The 21,115-nt window shown below is 40.4% G+C and overlaps 1 protein-coding gene across 5 annotated transcripts in view; it reads right to left on the bottom strand.

Moving 5' to 3' along the window:
* Positions 1 to 21,115, bottom strand: part of SHROOM3 (shroom family member 3) — a 277,506-nt gene that overhangs the window by 225,024 nt on the left and 31,367 nt on the right. The window contains exon 1 of one of the 5 annotated variants that reach the window (XM_053923116.1): positions 9,138 to 9,161. The exons of the other annotated variants lie outside the window; for them this stretch is intronic. Within the exon in view, the coding sequence (XP_053779091.1) occupies positions 9,138 to 9,155 (18 nt within the window). The 5' untranslated portion in view covers positions 9,156 to 9,161. Of the gene's footprint in view, positions 1 to 9,137; positions 9,162 to 21,115 lie in introns of those variants that run through there. 5 annotated transcript variants of the gene reach the window in all.

Here is a 21,115-nt window from a genome sequence, read left to right as displayed (position 1 = left end):
GAGAAATGGGAGCCCTCATGCCCGCCTGGTGGCAGCCCGAGATGGTACAAGGGCTTTGGAAGTCTCAGTGGCCTAATGTAAGGTCGGTTTGGGCGAGTGCTGCTCACACGTGGTCACATGAGTCTATCTGGAGGCACATTTGAATTTTTCTTCATGACATTATTCAACTCTTTCACATCCTTCTTAGTTGTCCTGTTGGATCAAAGATAAACTAAACAGAGATAACAAAAATTTCCTTTTATGCTTTCGGACCACTGTTGCATAAAGCTTTATGAAAACTACTGTCGTTATAGATTGTAGCCCTTTTCATTATAAATTTATCTCTTTGGCTAGCTAAGACTTAAGTTTAGTCTTGTCCAACATTAATAACGTGAACCTAGGCTTCTTTGTTAGCATTCACCTTCTTATGCTCTTGTCCATCCTCTTAGTCACTGTGGAGGGGGAAAAATATACAGACATATAATTAGATTATTTTTACATAAATAGGATCATAAATGGGAAAAAAGTTGTGGGAGGAGGGATTATAGAAGGAATAGTAGGATAGAGCTCAGTTTTCATCTTCCATAAGAGAAAGTCAATAGATGGTACCTACACCTGAAAAAAATCACACAAAAAGCCATATAGGCATGTTACTAAAACTATGGTTGCAAATATTTTTTAAAAATAGTTAAGAGTTGAGTGGTTGCTTCAGGGAATCAGGAATGAGGTAGAATGGGATGCGGAGGAGAAGGTACCACATCTGTAGCCAAGTTGTTTTAAGATACTATATTCTTCCTACCTTTCCCTGCCCTCTGGAGTAACTGGTAAGACTATTGATAATATTTGTGGATGCTACTTATTAAGAACCTACTATGTGCAAGGCTAGATGTTATATGTACCTAAAGTGGGGGTAAAGCTAAGACCTGGGAAAGGGCTGTAGCATTAGGTCCTAGAGTCAAAACAGAAGTGGACATCTTAAAAGATCCAAATAAAGCATTTGATAAAATTCAGCATCCATTTATACTTTTAAACAAAATCTTAGAAAACTAGAAATAGAAGAGAACTTTTTTTTAAAGCTCCTTTAGTATTTTTGAGAACCTTATTATGGTGGGTACTACTATTATTGCCATTTATCAGATAAGGAATATTAAGTTCACAGGGCTAGTACCTGGCAACGCTCTGCCCAGCTCCACGACTTGAGGTCTTTCTACTACCAGGTTCACCTTAAATCAAAGGGACCCAGGCACACGAAGTAGTCCTTAGAATGAAAACTCAGTTGCACTCTTTGTACATTCTCTCATGTCCACGGGAGGGCATTGGGGCTCATTTAAATTCAAGTCTAATGTTCAAAGATTGAAGTAATTGTGTGGTATCAAACTGTATAAATATTAGTAAAATTGGAAACCCATCAAGTGGACTCTACACGGTCCATAGGCAACTTGGGTCAGAACTGACCAGCTTTTTATCTTTCAATAATAAAATCCCATTTCCAATAGAGTCTTCCAATACCTCCTATACCAACCACCCAGGGACGCTCAGGCCATATTGAGGGCAGACTGCATAACCAGCTGGGTGGCACCTGCCCCACGCAGTGGTGTTTTATGGGTGCTAGTTCCCTGATTTCCAACTGCGAAGGAGTGATGAGGAGGAGTATTCTTCTCGAGAGCATATATTAGATTTTGGGTGTAGGGGCATACTGGGTGTGAAGTTTGAAAAACACTTAATCGTTATTAAATTTTATATTTGGAAATTGCTTATTTTTCTATAATACAAATATTAAACAAAGGTGTGTAGTTTTTTATCATATTTATCAAAAGAAGGCAGAAGTTTTAAAAATTGAGAAGTCTAGTTCCCTCATTTACACCCATTGGTGACTGTACAAAATTTTTGGTATCACAGATCATTAAGATCTCCTACATTTCTTTCTTTCTTTCCATGTTTACTGCCACTTCCATGGTTCAAGTGCTTATTTGTCCAGTTTCTGTTCATGGAGTTTTGCGAAAAGGCGGGGTAGAGCCAAGCCCAGGGAAGGGGTCGTAGTCCTGGGTTCTAGAGCTGAGTCAGAACAGAAGTGGGCATCTTAAGAGATGCAGAAAAAGCAGTTGATAAAAGTCAGCATACTCTTGGTTTTAAACAAAATTTTAGGAAACTAGGAATAGAAAAGTACTTCCTTAAACTAATAAAGGATATCTACACAAATTTCTATAAATATACTTTATTGAACTTACAACATTACTAGATAGACTCAATATATAAAAATCAGTTATATGTCTATATATTAGTAACAAATGAATAAAAAACAATATTATTTACTATAGCAAATTAAATACCTAGAAATAAATCTAACAAAATATGTATAAGACCTCTACAATGATTACTACAAATATTATTGGGCAAAATTTAAAAATACCTAAATAAATGGAGATTTCTACCATGTTCAAGGATTGAAAGACTCAATAATATTAAGGTGTTAATTTTTCATTAATTAATGTACCAATTTACCACAATCTTAAACTTTACACATATTTTTTGTGAAAATTAACAAGGTGATTGTAAAATACATATGAAAATGCAAAGGACTGAGAATAACAGGCAATCTTGAAAAAGAACAAAGTTGGAAGACTTCCACTTCCAGATGTCAAGACTCATTATAAAGTTATAATAATCTAGATTGTGCAATGTTGGCACAGGGAAGCTGACCAATGGAATAAAATAGTCCAAAAATAAAACCACATAAATACTGCCACTTCATTTATGAAAAGAGCAACATTGCGGTGAACTAAGGGAAAAGGTTCTGGGTCCACTGGATAACCATGTGAGAGAAAAAGTATCAGGTTTCTAATCTCACATCAAACATCAATTCCAGATAAATTGCAGATGCAAATGTAGAAGCAGTTAAAAAAAAACAGAGGGAAACATCCTATGATATTGGAGTAGCAGACCTATCTTTGAAAACTATAAAGATTAGTAAGTATAAAGAATGCAAATTTACAAATTGGAATATATTAAGATTAAGAACATCTGTTTATTAAAAGATTTTGTAAAGAGAATGAAAAAGCGAGCCTCATGGTGAGAGAAAGTATTTGCAGTACATATCTTTAACAAGACTTGTACCCCTAATACATAAATCTTTTCACAAATCAATAAGAAAAAGACAGGCAACCTAATTTTAAAATGGGTTGGAGACTTAGCTACTTCACCAAAGAAGATACCCATATAGTCAATAAAAACCATGAAATGGTGTCCAACTTCCACAGTTATCAGAGAAATGTCAGATTAAAACCACAATAACATATACCTATGTACCCACTGGAATGGCTAAAATGAAAAAGGCAGAGAATACCAATGGTCGACAAGGGTGTAGAGCTACTGGAGCTCTCATATGCTGCTACTGGGAATACACAATAAATGAGTATAACCACTTTGGAAAACTATTTGGCAGTATCTATTAAAGCTAAACATAATGATTATCCTATGACCCCAAAATTCCACTCTTCACAGAGACAGGGACAGAGTTAAAGGAGCAGTAAGAAACAGTGAAACACCCTGGGGTCAGCACGAGCTGGAGAGGGACTGGTTGGGAAACACACTGGGGCCTGTAGCTGCAGGCACGGAGCTACAGGAGTTATGCCCCCCTATAAAGGAATGTGACCTGGGCAAACCTGAGGCCCACTCTCCAATTTTCTTCTGTTACTTCAGCTGGAAACCGGACGGCAAGGGAGCCTGTTGATAGAACCCACACAGCTCAGCCTCCTGGGGCCCAGAGCAGCAGGAAGGGCAGAGCATGGATCTGGGGCAGCAAAAGAAGAACATCGAGCACACAGTCAGACCCAGAGCGTGCGCTCTAGAGTCAGATGGCCCGGTCCACGTTTGGCTCTGCCACACACCAGCTGTGAGGCCTTTAGGCAATACATTTAACCTCTCTACGCCTCAGTTTCCTCATCTGTAAAATGGAAATAATAATCTACCTCATAGAGCTGTAAAATGTGCAAAAGAATAAACACATGAGAAGTATGTAGCATGTAACAAGTATTCCATACATGGTAACTACTATTATTATTTTAAGCATTCTCCCTTACATATTCTATGCTCATTTAAACAGAAAAGTTTATTAATTCTAACTGTATCTTGTATTGTGCCTATGCTTAAGGCAGGAATGTTGCCTGATCTCTTTTCTAGAAGCTTCAAAGAAGCCTCTCAAGTGTGACTTTCTCTACAGAGACTTCCCTGAGCCCCTCTTCTCTTCATCTAAACATCTGCATCCACCCACCCCTAATGGTACTTAGCTACAGTCTTCATCGTGTATCCATGTCTATTCTCAGTCCTTAAAAGCAGGAACCATATAGTGCCTAACACTATAGTTATATACAAATGTTTGTTTACCTACCCTGAATTATGTTGGAATATTAGTGTATCGAATATTGTTTGAAACAAGTTCACCACTGGCTGACATTTTAAAATCCTGTAGTTTTAGTGAGTATTTGTTGGGATGGCTTTTCTGTATCATCACTGGCAGCAAAAGGGAACTACTCATAATTACCAGTTACAGAGCATCTACTCTGTGCCAGGAATTTATACATTATATTGTGAAATACAACTAGCCCACAAGGTAGGGGCAGACGAAGAAGTAACGCTCAAAGAGAAAAATATAATTTGCAGCTAGTAAGTGGCGGAGCTATGATTCCCACTCAGACCTCCCCAAAGCTTATGCTATTTCTATGATGCCACATGGCTTCCCACAATCAGTATAGACTGATGTCAGGTGTGAACAGGCACTTCTGGCCTTCACTTATTTTCTTCATTCATACAATGAAGGAGGATTGGATGCTTTCTTAGATTGCTTCCAGTGTAGCTTCGTCTGTTCATATCACGTACTTGTGCTGATCACTGCCAGGGCCACTTCTTTCGTAAAATCGGTTAGAAAACACAGGTGTTCTCAGTTTCTGTCACACAAATGCATGAGGAGGTTTGGTGAAACTGCTTTCTATTGGACTCAAATTTCCCCTTCTTCAGTTTCATGGGTTACAGTGAAGTCAACAAGAGTGTAATTTGTGTTTGCATAAAACCAGAACACAAAAGATCCAGGCATTGTTGAGTATTCCCATATCGAAAGGGCAAAGTTCAATTTTGTTTGCTACTCTCATTATTCAGCAACTATGTCTCTCATTCACTGCTAATATCCCAGCACCAAATCTCCATTGTGCTTCCACTGCCTTTGGGAGATAAGCAGAAACCCACATACTACTTTGTTAAACTAGAATATATTTGATGATTAAGGGGTAGAATTAATTCAACCATACAACTTATGAACTCCATATAATTCACAAAGAAAGAAAAAGTAAATCAGTCCTCCTTATATACTGCCTAAAAGAGAAAGATCTCCTCCTCATCCTCTTCTCTATTATCTAGCAATCAATCAGTCTATCTATCTATCTATGTATCTTCCTCGAGTTATCCATCTAGCTAAGCCTCAGTCTAACTCAAGTAAGGTAGGTACACAGCAGGTACATTGAAATTAGGACAAAGTGGTCACTCCTGTGTGAAATCCCTGGAAACCAAAAGCATAAACTCTCAATCTACAAACATGTAATAAAAACTTGGCCAAAGTAGTGGCCTACCTCTGATCACTTAAATGTAGATTGTTCTATCTCAGGATACAAGAATGTACAAATCTGCATGACTACAGTCAAAACAAACTAGAATTCACACAAAAGGAAAGGACTGAAGACTTCAAGTCATGACACTTTGTTCAAAACCATTTTGTGGTCCCCATGTGATTCAGAGGAAAAGGCAAAGTCCTTGAGCCGGCCAATGGTCCCTACACAAGGTGGCGGCCCACTACATCCTCCTCGCCTGCTCTGCTTGCGCCACTCGGGGCTCTTTGCTGATCTTCTAACACGTCAGGCGTGCCCTGCCATAGGGCCCTCGGGCCAGCAATACCCTGTGCCTTGAATATTCTTTCCTCAAACATCCCCATCGTCCACTGCCTTAGCTCCCTGTTTTTCTATTTCATTGGTTTTCACTCTATTACACTTTTTTCTGCTTACTTTGAGATAATCATTTTTAAGCCACTAAATTTGGAATTTATTTGTTACTTGGTGATAGATTACTAAAATGAAAAGGAAAATAGTTTCTCTACAAATAAGATGCTTTAAGAAGTTCCAAGGGAAGTTTCAGTTAGACATACTGTCGGGGTTAAGAGTTATGAAGGTGCTGGGCTGATGTGCTGTCAAATCAGAAATCATACAGCGTTAAAATGAATGCAAATGTTTTACTCACAGAGCCAAAGTGACTTGTCCAAGACCTAGGAATAGAACTGGAGCTTTCGTACTTCTCAGTTCATGATACATTCACTTATTTGCTCCACAAATATCTATTGAGCACTATGCTTACATAAGGCCCTTACCAGGAGCTCGGGCTACAGAGATGGCCCTTTTCCTTGGAGAGGTTATTCTACTGGGTGAGGCAGATCCTAAGCAATGACTTACTTGTGTTTTGTTTGTAAAATTACAACTGTGATAAGTCACAAAAAGAAATAGGGTGCTCTGGGAATATATAATGAGGGGAGAGGGTTCTGAAATAATCTGGGGAGAATGGACAGAGACAGTTAAACTAAACCCCAAAGAAAAGTAAGAATTAACTGAATGAAGAAGAAAATAAGGAACATTCCAGGCAGAAGTAAAGGCACAGCTTATTTCCACTACATCAACTGCCTCTTATATAATGCCATGGTGTTCCTTACTCTTCAGTGCCTGGGTCAGCAAATGTTATAATTAGGAGATAAGAACAGCAAATGGAAATATAGAAGAGAGAGAGAGAGATCAAATAAGTGTGGAGTTCTCCTGACTGAGAGATTTAATAGGAAGGTCAACTAGTCCAAGAGAACCTACGAAAACTGAAAGATGGGCATTATGTAAGCTGTTAACAAGTGGTTTGGGTTATAGACCACCAAGAAAAGGGTTTCACTAGGAAATCCTGTACCTCTAATCACTTATCGGTGCTCAGTGGCTTCTTTAGGGACACCGACTGCACAAAGTCTCAGGTACAAGGGATGGCATCTGGGGCTTGGAGCAGGTGAGAGCAGCATGTTCAGAGTGAACTTCTCAGGTCACCGCCATTGCTCAGCGTTGACAAGTCCAAGAGGATGGCCCACCCAACTCCCCAATGCTTGCAGTGTGACCTCCTCGCCCCAGAACTTCCCTCCACTTGATTCAGACACCTGTGTCATGGCATATCCTAGACCTGTCACTGGGCAGAAGTGCCCTAACCCTCATTCTTAAATTCTTACATTCCAGACTCTGAACACACCCTTCTAGCCTCCTAATCTTGCCAAGCGTGCTGTGCTCAGCACACAGATTCTTTGATCTTAATGATAACTTTGGTCCATTGACACCTCCATTACCTCCCAAACTACCTGTTGCTTCCTGTCTTCAAGTCCTTTCTTATCGTTCTTGGTCCTTGCCTTCCCATGGCATCCAGCTGTCAGCACTATAACCTTGTGCCATCTACTTCTGTTCTTATATCTGGGCTGCAGAGCGCTTAAGAAAATGATACCACAGTACAGATGGCTGCCACAAAAGTAGGATCCAGGGTGGGAAGTGGGGGTGGCTGGGGTGGGAGGGAGTGGGGGAGGGAAAATGGACACAACTGTACTTGAACAACAATTAAAAAAAGTTAAAAGTAAAAAACAAAAAACAAAACTAGGGTCTCTCATCTAAGTTGACAATCAGCACTGGCCCTATTCCCCACGTTAGCCACACACTCTGCACACCACACATTCACCAGTCTTCTCAACCACCCTGTGTACTGTCTTACACATCAGAGAAAATAAGAGCCCACAGCACCAGGTCCAAACCAACTTCCTGCTCCGCTACCGTCAGATGGGGTTTCCTAGAAGTAGAGCCTGTGACGGGGCTTCATTTGATGAGAGGTGTTCTCAGGAGAAACCTATAAGGAAGTGAGGGAGGCATGGAGGCAGAGAGGCAGGGAGGCCGAGAAAATGTGGTTCCCGCTGAAGTCAATTCTCACTCTGACCCCACAGGATATCCAGAGCGTGAATAGCACCAGGGTCGTCCACCCTGAGGCAAGCAGGCCAGAATTTTAGGCTCTCTTATCAATTATCCATGGACTATAGACCATCTGGGGAAGGGTGCATAACAGCAGAGGGCAACTGTCCACCGGCTAGTGCCGTGGGGAGCCTTACAGCCAATACTCACAGCAGCTCAAGGTGGGGGACCCCAGTCCATTCCAGGGGACCTGAGTGTGGCACCAACAGCAGCTCTTACAACTCCCCAGCCCACAAGCTTACCGACATCTCTAGTCTTCCTCTCACTGCTGAACTTCTTAGTATTGCTCCCCAACACCCGCCTAACCTCGTGTGAACTCTCACCTCACTGCTCATTACACTGTAGTTTAGTCACCAGCTTAAGTTATTTTAGCAGCTCCCAGATGGTGGGGGCCCTTCATTCTTCTCAGTATCCCTGGTGCTTTCCTTTATGTAGGATATTTGCTCTGAATAAATGTTTGGGGCTCATTAGTGGCTTATCAGCAGGAATTTCACGTCAGGTAGGAAGGAGGGATTTTTTGTTTGTTTATTTTTATTTTTTTAAAGAGCCTTCCCCTTTGAATCAGATTGAATAGGCGACAGACTTAGGCAGCACCTTTAAAACTGGCCTTGACCAACAAACTCCATTTGCCAAAATTCTGTACCTGGTATGTTGGGCACCAAAGACTACAAGATGAGGACCACTGAGAGTACCACACAGAAAGCATCAGAGACAGCCCCTCCTGCTACTCAATCTCAGGATAAATAACTAAAGAGCCAGGGTTGCGCTGGCCGGGTGGCTCAGTTGGTTGCAGCATTGTCCCGTACACCAAAAGGTTGCAGGTTCGATACCAGTCAGGGCACATACCTAGGTTACAGATTTGCTCCCCAAATAGAGGCGTATAAGGGAGACAACCGATTGATGTTTCTCTTTCACATTGATGTTCCTCTCTCTCTGTCACCAATTAAAAAAACATATCCTCAGGTGAGGATTATAAAAACAAATTAATTTTAAAAATAGAATAAAATAAAAAGCCAAGGCTTGTGGCTGCTCTGGAGCTGCCAATATTTTGGGGGTGGGGGTGGGAACATCCGCTTATCATTAGGCACCTACCTCAGCCATATCCTGCATCACGTGTGTGTTGGTACCAGCATGCTCTGTCTTTTCCCTGCTCATTTCCTTGCTACTTTTAACATAAGGGTGTTGTGCCCTGAAATGCTTCCCATCTGGGAGAGGTCTCCTCCATTCCTCCAGCTTGGCAGTCCTCTTACACAATGGGGAAGTTCAGTTGCCCAACCCCGAGGTGTTAAGTGATCTTGTTTGACAAACTGGAACAAACCTAATAGTACACAATGTTGACTCTGCCTCTGAAGTGCTGCAGGCAGCTAGCCACACACCAGGTGAAAACCCACCTGCAATTTTGGCCTAGTCTCTTTGCCGTGAAGACTCATGCTTTCTGCTTCCTTAAAGACATGTTATGTGGGTAAAGAGTTTACAAACAACTGAAGGATGAGCATAAATTAAATCTGGAGAGGGTTAGAAATTTAGGAAAGGGTTTGAGAAATTTGGCAATCATTTTTCTATTAAGAAATAACTAATCCAGGGGGGTGGAGATAAATCCAGGTCACGCACCAGCAGAAATCGATTTAATTTGGGAGGGAACAGTGAGCATGGAGAAAGGAAAATAGATGAGGGCCAACGCAGTCACTTCAAAATTCAAAACAAAAGCCATAAAAATTCCATAATGGCAACCTATAATAAAAAATTAATATTTTCAATTCACGTTCAAGCCAATGTGGGGTGGAAAGGAAAAGGGGGTAGAAGAGATGTTCAAGGGTGAGTGAAGAACAAGAAAGGTGAGGGGGGCTCTCTTCTCATCCAGTTTCTGGTCTAGACCTCAGCTTTGTCAGTCCCCTCCCCTTGGGCTGAACCCCTCCGCCCCCTGCTGGGACATCAGATCTCCCAAACCTCCAGAACCAACAGCTGCTCTTCCTTCACCCTTCCTCAAGCAACTTTGGCTGATGCCATTATCACCATTTACTGCCCTAGAATTAGGATTGTCAGATTTAGCAAACACAAATACAGGATTCCCAGTTAAACTTCAATCTCACTTGAAGTTAATCGTCAATCTAGATAATGAATAGTTGTTTAGTATAAGTACACCTCATGCAATATTTGGGACATACTTACACTGAAAAATAAAATTCATGTTTACCTATTAGGTGTCCTGTATTTTACCTGGCATCTGCACCCAGCATCCCACAATCAGAACCAGATTTTATTGAGATTGTACCTTTAGCACAAGTCTTAACTGTCTCCAGGTGCGTTCTCTCAGAGAAGAGTGTCAGGAAGACCCACACCTTCCCCACCCTTCCTTAGAGCACTGGAATCTAGGCCACATTCATAAAAACTCTGAGCTCAGGGAGACAGGGTCTTACACATAATTTAAGCAAACATCTTCATAGACAAATATGGAATCTGCAAAAGACTAAATGATTTTCCTTGAGTGGCACTTACTAATGCAGAACCAGGAGCAGAGTCTGTGTATCACGGTGTTATTTTTGTTTATTTGTTTTTTCCTTTCTCTCTCACAACAGTTTTCTGATCATAAACTGGATGTGTAACATACCAAACTTCAGCAGCCAGATGGGTACTAAATTCTAAATTAATTTTGTAAACTTAAAAAGTATAAAATGAAAACTTCAAAGAGTGAAAGTGTTGGCTTTTGTAAACTCCCATTTTGAAATTCTGCAATTACTTTTCAATCAATCAGTCACTCAGACCGTCAGAAGGCATGCTTGCTACAAGTCCAAAGCTCCACAAAGCAGGCTAATTCTTGTTCGTGCACATCCATCACTGGGCTAAACACGCCTCCCTGCCAGCAGACACCAGCAAGTGAAAGGAAGGTGAGAGGAAGCAAACGCAAAGAGCAGCAGTTCCAAAAGAAGAAAATGCTTCCTGTGCCTAGTTTGCATCCAGGAGCGATGGGAATGCTGCGATTCACTAAGGAAACCTTTTGTTATTTGAAAAGCATGTTGCAGTACTGCAACCTGCCAGGGACTCCCACCTAGCAGCACACTGGGCCTAGGATCTGGGCCAGGCTGTTTGACCTTTAGAGACTTTTGTTGAAGAGCCCTCATTTTCTAGAAATAGTATCCTCATTACACTCTCCTTTCTAGGAACACCTAACTGTTTAGGAAGTTTCAGGGGACAGTTCTGATGATTACTCCCCATGTGATGTTTTTCCAAAATTAATGTTTAAAAAAGAAAATATAGCCAGGCTTGGATTACACAATAACCTGGGACATACATGAAGTCCATCAATTTGAATATATTGGGTTGACCAAAAAGGCCATGCAGTTTTTTTCCATAAAATAAAAGACATTTTCCATGTTCACCAATAATTTTATTGATTTGGATATTTTGAGTGTGTCATCTATCTCCTGTGTGGTGTAACACTGATTGTTCTCAATTAATGTCTGGATTTGATGGCTATCAACTTCAACTGGTCTACCCGACCGTGGAGCAAGAGCACGGGAAGTCTCCAGTGAGAAGTCTCCAGCATGAAACTTTGCAAACCACTTTTGACACATTCGATCAGTCACAGCACCTTCTCTATACACTGCACAACTTTTTTTTGTATTCAGTTGCATTTTTACCTTTTTTAAAATAATAAAGCATAATATGCTGAAAATGTTGCATCTTTTATTCCACCTTCAATATTAAATTGGCTGCACAAAAATTCACCAATTTTGAAAGTTTTTTAAATGCATGCTGATATGACAATTGTCACAATACAATCTAACAAAATTGTTTCAAATGAAGTTCAAGTCAACTAAGCACTACTACAGCCATCTTACGGAAAAAACCAAAGGGACATTTTTTTGCCAAGCCAATATTTATAGCTCTGGCTATAAATAACAGGATATCCATCTAAAAATGGCTTGAACAATGGGAGTTTGGAGTTTGTTTTTTTCCCCTGTGAGACGTCAAGAGATGTATCATCCCAGGGTGGTTTCAGGAGCTCCCCATTATCAGGGATCTATATCAACTTCCCACCTGTTGACTTGGCCAGTGCCTCAACACTACAAGATGGCTGCAGCAGCTCCCTGTTTGATAAACTTAATTTGAAAATCAAAGCAGAAAGAATTTTTCTTACTAGATTTCTTATCATTAGAGAGAAAAATCTTTCCTAGAAACCCCCAGCAGGTATCCACTGTGTCCCATCACCAGAGACACAAGGGAGACACTGCAAGGAGTCTAGGAAAGTAAGAAACCAGAATCTTTAGCTTCTATGTAGTGAGATGATGGCTCTGACAGCAGGGAAGGAACTGCCACACACCCCACGGTGTGGTATAGACAGTACATCTGTGCCCAGCCTGCATCTCCTGCTAACAGTCTTTGCAAACCGGCTTTAGCTCCTGATGCCCCTACTTCTACTCACGATGCCAGAAATCCTTGCGTCACGACTCTGGAGACCTCAGATTCGTCTTGGACTCCTTCCTTCCCTGTAACTAATCAGTACCCATGGCTCAAAGTAGTCTATCCCTTCTCAGGAAGTCGTGGATCTCTCCTCTTCTTTTGGTTCTAACCTAAAATATGAATTCAGACCCTTATCACTTCACAGGCAGACTAAGGTGCAAAAACCAAACCATTCTGCCTTCATCCTAGATACCCCTTTTTCATGTTTGCAACTCAGAAAACCATCAAGGATTCCCCCCATGAACCACAGAAGATAGTTCAAAACCTTTAGCCAAATCCTTAAGGTGAGCCACAGCGGGCTGCAGTGGGTAAGGAAGCAGACTTTGTAGTTAAATGACTTGTGTGACATTTGGCTACTAACTAAACTCTCTAAGACTTAGTGTATTCTTTTACAAAGTGGAGGGGATAATAATACATAGTACACATGGTGTCAATAAATGGCAATTTTTTTTGTTATTCTTGTTATTAAGTAACAGGCACTCTACTATGTATTAGGATGTTTGGTGCCTGCCCTCAATGAGCTGATTTCAATTGGTAAATAAAATTCTACTATTCCATTGGCTGAATTCACCTCCAATCTACCACCCAATATCCATTTTATAAACAGATTCTTTGTCTTTCTCTACTTAAGAAGAGGACTAAGGGTAGAAACATTTTGGGCTATGCTCTGTCTTCAAGGAAGCATTCTCCAAAATTCCAAAACCTCGTTTTGTCCTCAAGAAGACCTTCACTTGCTTTGAGGCCGTAAGCCCTGGTTCATGTCTTGACTCACTCTCTCAAAGTACGCTATGCTTCCAGAAGCTGTTGATAGTATTTATTTATCTTCATCTGACATCTACGCAACTTCAAAAAGCAGAAATGAAAAGCCGCGTGGTGGCTCTTTGTTTGCTTGTGCTAAAGTTAGTTGTTTTCTGTACATTTTAAGTACTAGAGATTAAAGGGCACATGAGGGATTAAATGAATATAAACATTACATTCTTCTCACTTTGCCATGGTCTTGTGACTTAGCTTTTTCATCTTCAGAATTTGATTTCTCTTAATTTGACTCTTTTCCAGTTTCCACAAACCAGCTATCATAAAAGACAATATTGTATTATAGAACACTCATCCTCTGTTTTTTAAAAAAGAATAAAAGGTGCATCTTAAAGATAAGCAAGATCTGTACCCTGCTGATCCATGTAACTAACGCATCCATGTAACTAACGCTTCCTTTGCTCTCTGAAATTATCCAGGTGGTAAAAGGCTGAGACAATGCCTCAGTTCACCAGTTCATTTTGACCAGCTGCTGACAGGGAGCTGAACCCTGTGCCCTCCCTCCTTCCTCCAGAGCTCTGGCCAGAGGCAGGCAGGAGAGTCCTCCACATTTCCAATCTGCCCAGGAACACTTAGTGGTTAGGCATAATGACTCTGGGACCAGACCACCTATGTTGAAATCATGGCTGTGTGACCTTTTGCAAGTTTCTTAACTTATTTGTGTCTGAGTTCCCTCAGCTAAATTAAGGACAAAAACTGATTGACCTCATAGGACTGCCATGAGAAACACACAAATTGATACATGTAACATGTTGACGGCATCACCTGACATATGATCAAGAGCTATGTAAGTGTAAGCTGTTGTGAGTATAACACTCTTTCCCTTGGCTTGGCCACCTGTCAACAGTCCTGATGGCTTGCTGGAACACATCCTAAACATTCTCCCAGAGCTCTCTATTCAAAGCCTCCAGCCAGCCTATGAATCAACCAATTTCATTCTGTGGAAGAGAGTCCATGAAGAATAAATGGGGAATGCTGGATATGGTAGGGCTAATGCTTTATCGGGGTCTTAAGAAATCTGGACAATAAAAATTAAAACTTTTGCTTAAAAGGGAGTCCATGTTGTATTCCTCTCTGATGAAGCAATGTTCTCCTTAAAAGTCAAAGAGCACCTCCTCGCTGCCCACTCTTTATAACTTCCTTCTCAAATATACATGCCATTAAGAAAATTGGTAGCGTTGGCACAATTCAAATGGCTTTGGCTCATTAAAAATCAGACTTTTGACAAATGTATTAATCCTAGGATTTCAGCTCTAAGGTAACATTCACTTTGCCAAGTCATAACCACAGCATCTATGTAGAAAGTTACTCTTATGATTAAATATGGCCAATTTACAAAAATCTTTCTGGTGGTTCTTATTCTCACTAAGTGGCCTCACTTTAAAAACATGAAATGATATAATTTATACACTTAAACAATTTTCCCCCAATACCGTAAGTTCTTTTTACCATCCTTGATAATACCTCTAATAGCAAAATATAGACACTAAGAGTCAATTCAAAGAAGCAGACTATGACTTCTTCATAGTTCCAGGAAAAACAACGCAATTTACAAGGCACATAACAACCACAATGACACGCGCATTAACAGTTCTTCTCGCCTAATGACTATAAAAGTACTTCGGCTGAATGATCTCTGCTTCAGGTCTCATAGCTCACTAAGTGGCACTAATGAAAAGCAAAAGGGCCAAAAGGAAGAAGGATGACAAGAAACTAGGAGAGCAAAGGCCTTAGAATAATCTGAAGTGGGCTCCATCCACGCTTTGAGAGTTGACGAATGGAAGCAGGGAACCGCTGTTTCCACCCTGTAGTTCCAGTTCGCAGTGAATACTGCCTGTGTTCCAAGTGCAGTAGCAAAATAATAAAGCAGAGTGAACTCAGTGTAAGTATGACCCCATTTGAAGAGACTAAACATTTAGCACAATTCAATTTTCTGTGGTTCACCTGCTGGTTCACAACATAGCTGGGAGTGGGGGCTGGAAGGTTGGTGCAGGACCCAGGAGTACCAGCCACGCCAGATACACACCATCAATAAGATGACTTTTCATATAATAGTTACTAATGGAGAAATTTCTAAATTTAAAATTGCCTTTCTCCCCAGCAATTCTACTCCTAGATATATAATCAAGAGAACTGAAAATATATGTTCAGGTAAAGAATCTATACGTGAATGTTCATAAGAGTATCATTCATAATAGCCAAAACCAGCAATAATTCAGATACCCTCTAACGAATGAATGCGTAAGTAAAATGTGGTATACCCATATAATGGAATATGATCCAGCAATAAGAAGAAATGAAGTACTGATCCATGCTAAACCATGAATGAAACTTGAAAACATTAGGCCAAGTAAAAGAAGCCAGTCACAAAGGCCACACAATGTGTAGTTCCATTTATATGAAATGTCCAGAGTAGGCAAATCCATAGGGACAGAATGTAGACTAGTGGTTGCCAGGGGCTGGGGGAAGGAGGGCACAGGGATTGACTGATAATAGGTATGACGTTTTTCAGGAAATGTGATGAAATGTGTTATGACTATAGTGATAGGTGCACTACTCCACAAATATACTAAAAATCATTGAACTGTACACTTTAAATGGGTGAATTTTATATGTGAATTATAGTTCAATAAAACTGGTTTTTCTAAGACACACAGTAGACCTTTGTCCTTCACAAGGGATACTTCTAGAAACATTTCCAAATCACCAAATAAATGATTACCGGTAGGGCTGAGACACTGCACAACCGCAGGCGGTGCCACTCATTCTGGAATCCATGTGAATGGTGTTCCCAGGAGACATGCACAGCAAGATCTCATGGCCATACCGGGTGGTCCTGGCACCACTGAAATACTAGCACGTGGCTTTCTCTCCTGGAATTTTCCCTCCCCAGCACCACCACCAAAGAACCAGTTCTTTTTTAAAATTTTTTTACGAGAATTATTGAATGTGTGTCAATGAATTGGGATGCGAACAGTGGTTGGTCAGCCAGGCTACACGGTTTTCCCCAGTGGGTGTGGCCAGTACTCATGAGGCTCTAGAGAGAAAGTTCCATGGTCCACCCTATTGCCTAGACCTCATCTCATCGAATATTTAGATAGAGGTCCTAATCCATCAGGTGATTATAAACTGCCAATCTTATTTATAGGCAAATGATCTCTTCCTGTATATTTTAAACATCCTTTTCAAAGTATACTCATTGCCATCCACTGTCTGCTCTGGCTTTTTTGAACTGCTAATTAAGTATACAACTTTCTGTGTTCTGAAGTAAATACAGTTAGCAATGCAAACACATATGTTTACTGATCAAACTCCTTTGTATCCACTTCCACCCCAATCAGCCGAGCTAGAAGCTGCCCAGCCTTACACAAGTGACAGGGCACACACGTGTTCTTCTCTATGTCGGAGAGACTGGGAGGCAACAGCCATATCTGAAATCCCCGTGTTTGCTTAAAGGGAAAGAAAGCAGAAAATAATCAAAATGACCAAACTGAGACCATATTAGTATATTTGTAAGTGAATCTTATGACTGTAGGACTAATTCCCTAAAACCATTTGTTCTCTTTAGTTTTTTTATTTAATTATTATGATACATTTGAGATGCACAAGGCACAAAGAATAATGAAACAGCCCTATGTCTACTACCACCATACCTAAGCAGTGAATACTATGGAAGCCTCTGGTCACATCGTTCTCTCTGCTCTATATTTTCAAATGACTTGGGAGAGGACAAAAGGTGATGCAGTTCCTTCCAGGAACTGCAGGGCAAAGCATGGGTCACAGCCAGGCCATCATTCTGAAAGGTGGTACTGCCTTTCATAGTCTGATCTAAAGGGATTCCCTGACCAAAGCTAACTCCACTCCCCCCAATCCATTCTGCCTGGATGTCTCACTTACTCCCTACTAGTTCCTCTTTTACGCTAAAGCATCGAAGACTCTGAACCGAGGTGAACAAACACAGCTAAGCCATTTATACCTGGCTGATAGATTCATGAAAACACCCTAAGTGGCTATATCTCTGCATATTTATTTCTGAAACAAAATGCTCCTAAAAAATTAAACACATAATTGTTCTCTCATAAGTGTTCTATCAACTTTTCTGTTCATATTTGGAAAAAATAGTTAATTAAGAGTTTATCTACTTTCCATTCCTTCTTACCAACTCTAGCCAAAGAGAACTTTAGGTCCTCTGTTTTACCTGGAAAGAGAAAGGCAGCCAGAGCCCAGGCCATTTGCAGGTGGCTGGTATCAGTGAGAGGCAGGAAGGTGAGGACATAAGGCAGGGAAAGCAAGAGATGGCCGACTGCTCATCTGACATCTCAACGGCTGAGCCCCAAGAACACACAAGACGTTGAAAGGAAACAGAAGGCTGACTACAGCGGGGTTCCTATGTGATCTGAGGAGGAAATGACTTCTATTATTTAATATTTACTGTGAACTTTTTGTTTACGACACTGGGTTCCATCTGCTAACAGAGACCTGAAGGAACAGACACAGGGAAGTTATATTTTGGTCGGCAGAGCTGAGAAGAATGGGTCGAAGGCTGCAGGGCTTTCTCAATGCGACAGGTCTGGCCGGCAGCAGGAGAACTTGGTCCCTTAGAAGGAAGTGGGGGAGGGGGGAGCGACAAAAAGGCTGGCCCTGATTGCTTTCTCAAATGTCAGGCCCACCAGCCAGGCTCGGAATCTTAGATTGTAATCACAACCCTCTTACTTTCTGCTAACAGATGTTGGGTCTCCGAGTCACTACATCTCAACCGCATTTTTGCAATCTGAGTAAAATCCCTGCCATTAAAAAGGAAGTTGAAAGGCTGCTCCTGCTGAACCGTAATCAATGCTCTCAAGACCTATTTTTTGGTTTGCTTTTTGTGTCATCTCTCTATATTCCCTTTCATAATGAGCTTTAGTGTTCCCTTGAAATAAAAGAAAATGCTTATTAAAGGTTTTGGACAGAAAAAGAACCACCTGGCACACTTTACCGTGTATTTGTACCTCCCTTTTTTCCAAAAACAATTATAGATGAATATAGAAGAAATATATATATTTACCTACATATACACTCACATATATACCAATGATGCAAACCGTATGTGCACATACATAGTAAAGTAGAAGGAAAAATTATGACAATGATTTTAAATTTTTTAAATTAATACAGTCACTGTAACCGAGCATTACGCATGGTTTTCTGCCTCCAGACAGCTCAGGCAAAGACAGAAAAAGGACAAGTTATGCTTAGTCTTGCAGCAGGAGCGGTGGTGCCTTTCCCTAAGGAAGAGGCTCTGTCCTCCTCTCTTGCCAGACATCACATTAAACCAAATCTTATTTAGAAATGTTGCTTCCCGTCTGTCTTACTTCAGACACATGAACTAGCGAAGATATATTTCATGAACATTCTCTTCTATCTTTAATCCTTACTCGCTTCTCCAATCTCACAGATATTGTAGCCGAGCCTATCCCAGCTCACCAGCAGTCGCGCACGTAGTAAAAGCCCGTACCACATTCTCAGAAGCATTATCTTAATGCAATAGGTTATACATGGGGGATTAGAAATGAAAGGAGAGACTACATGCCCTAATTCTTAATCTTCTGCAATTTCTGCTTAAGGAAAAAAAAGACACTTCAGTAAGAAAAAAGAAAAAAAAAACCTTATACACAGCAAATATTTAAGATAGGACAAAAGGTTATAAGGTCAGATCTTTTTAAAGCAAAGTCGATAACCAAATAGGCCTCTGGATTTATTTGCAGCTCTTCTTTAACCAAGCAACAAAAATAGAAGGGCTCAGCTAAAAAATCCAATATCTCGAGGTGAGTTCAATTTTGTTGCCACTAAGCTGGTTTACAAGAAATGCAGTAATCTGATGCTAGAGGCCAAGTCCCTTTAATAATGAATGGATCAGCATTTAGAAAACTATAGAAATCAGATCCTAGGCCAGACCTTCAGTCTTCAGCAGAGGTCAGATCACTGAAGGAAACAGCTTTGGGAGCCTGGACAGAGTAGGAAGATTATCTCTCCTTGTGTATGAAACACACATGCTTCTCTAACCTAACTGCTCACTGACCCCTTCAAAACAAAGAGTTTTCAAATTACTCCGGATTCAAATCCCAGAGTCCCCACCAAAGTCCCCCGCTCCCCATACGCTAGTGCCCGGCATAGGCCTGACTTGCAGATATTCTGCTGGCACAGCTGCTCTAGCATCGTTTCGTAGGGCTCTGCAGTTCATCAGACTTACATCAAATAGAGTACGGTTGTCCTACAGACAAGATGGTGCCGTGTGATTTCTAGAGTAAGGGGATTTCTTTAGAACAGCACTGTTTTGTGTTGATTAAACCACATGCATCCCAGGGAATATTGTGGAAAACACTAGGAGAAGTCACTACTACATGCTTTCTCATTCGCTATAAGCTTTTTCCCTACCATGGAACATTAGATTAAAGAAGGCTGGTGTGAGCAATGAACTTGCGGTTAACACATTTTGCTGAGCATGTCCTTCTGAAAAACTGCGCTCAGAAAGCTAAGTGTTACATATGAGTTGAAGTAATTTGCTTTGGATTCCTTAACATTCTATTTCAGCTTGTAGTTTTCAGTCCAAAAAGCCAAAATCGGCTTTATAAGCTTTCAAAATGTCCAGTAGCATATACTCAAAAAGCAATGTGGGAAGCAGGTATTATAAGTTTTCTTCATTAATATCTTAGTTTACAATACATTTATTAGAGCTTATATTTCTAAAAATACTGCAAATAGCTAACTTTTTCACTACGGTCAAAATAAACTATGGTAAAATACAGACTAAATGCATCCTCTGTGCCTGACTCAGGAGTCTTGTGTCTTCCACCAGCATCACGGAGACTGTGGCAGGCCAGCTTGCTGGCTTGTTAGGGTGAATTCTCTGATCCTTCGCAGTTCTTGAAAACTCTCATCAAATTATTGCAATGTAAGTGTCCTGTTGAGGCCTGGACTGATACACTAATATTATTTTCCCTTTCCTATTTTCAAAATCAAGTATGTGAATTAGTGAACATGACAAAAATCTTGCTTCCATCTTCCATCAATTACTTCTTTCTTATGAAAGCAAGTTATTCCTACTTCCATAACATTTTATATTATTATGAAGGTTTATATAATGTAATTTACCAGGCTAATATGATCAAGTGCTTTGGAGGAAACTTATGTATCTTCCCTAACACGAAACTAAACTGTTAAATACAAAATTCTCTCTAGTACAAAGCCTATGAAAGATGCAGAGACGGTGATGAAATGGGGCTGAGCTAAACTTCCTGAACCACAGTCTATTCACATCTTTTACTTTCCCAACCACCTTCGATGGTTCTCCACTGCCAGCTGCTCAGCTACGGAAGCCCTTTATAATTTGATCATAATTCATACTTTCAAATCTGTTTCCTATTCTTTCTTCATATACTCTATAATTTAGTCAAATATAACATTAAAATCATGACACTGTCCCATCCTTTACATTTTATTTATTTTATTGAGGTGTAATTCAAATACCATGATACTCGCCATATTAGAGTATACGAGTCAGTGTTTTTTAATGCATCCACTGAGTTCTGCAGCCATTACCACTATGTAATTCCATGTACTCCATTCTTTTATGTGATTGATTAATAATCAACTGTACAGATATACCATGTTTGATTTAACCATCAGTGGATGAACATCTGGAGGTTTCCCCCATTTTTTGACTATTCTGAATAGTGCTGCTATAAACATTCACATGCAAGATTTTGCATGGACATACACTCTCATTTCTCTTGGGTATACACTCAGGAGTGAAA

This window comes from Desmodus rotundus, chromosome 4, assembly GCF_022682495.2.
Source record: "Desmodus rotundus isolate HL8 chromosome 4, HLdesRot8A.1, whole genome shotgun sequence".
Taxonomy (NCBI): domain Eukaryota; kingdom Metazoa; phylum Chordata; class Mammalia; order Chiroptera; family Phyllostomidae; genus Desmodus; species Desmodus rotundus.
The sequence above is the reverse complement of the archived record's forward strand: the minus strand, read 5'-3'. Positions and strand labels throughout refer to the sequence as shown.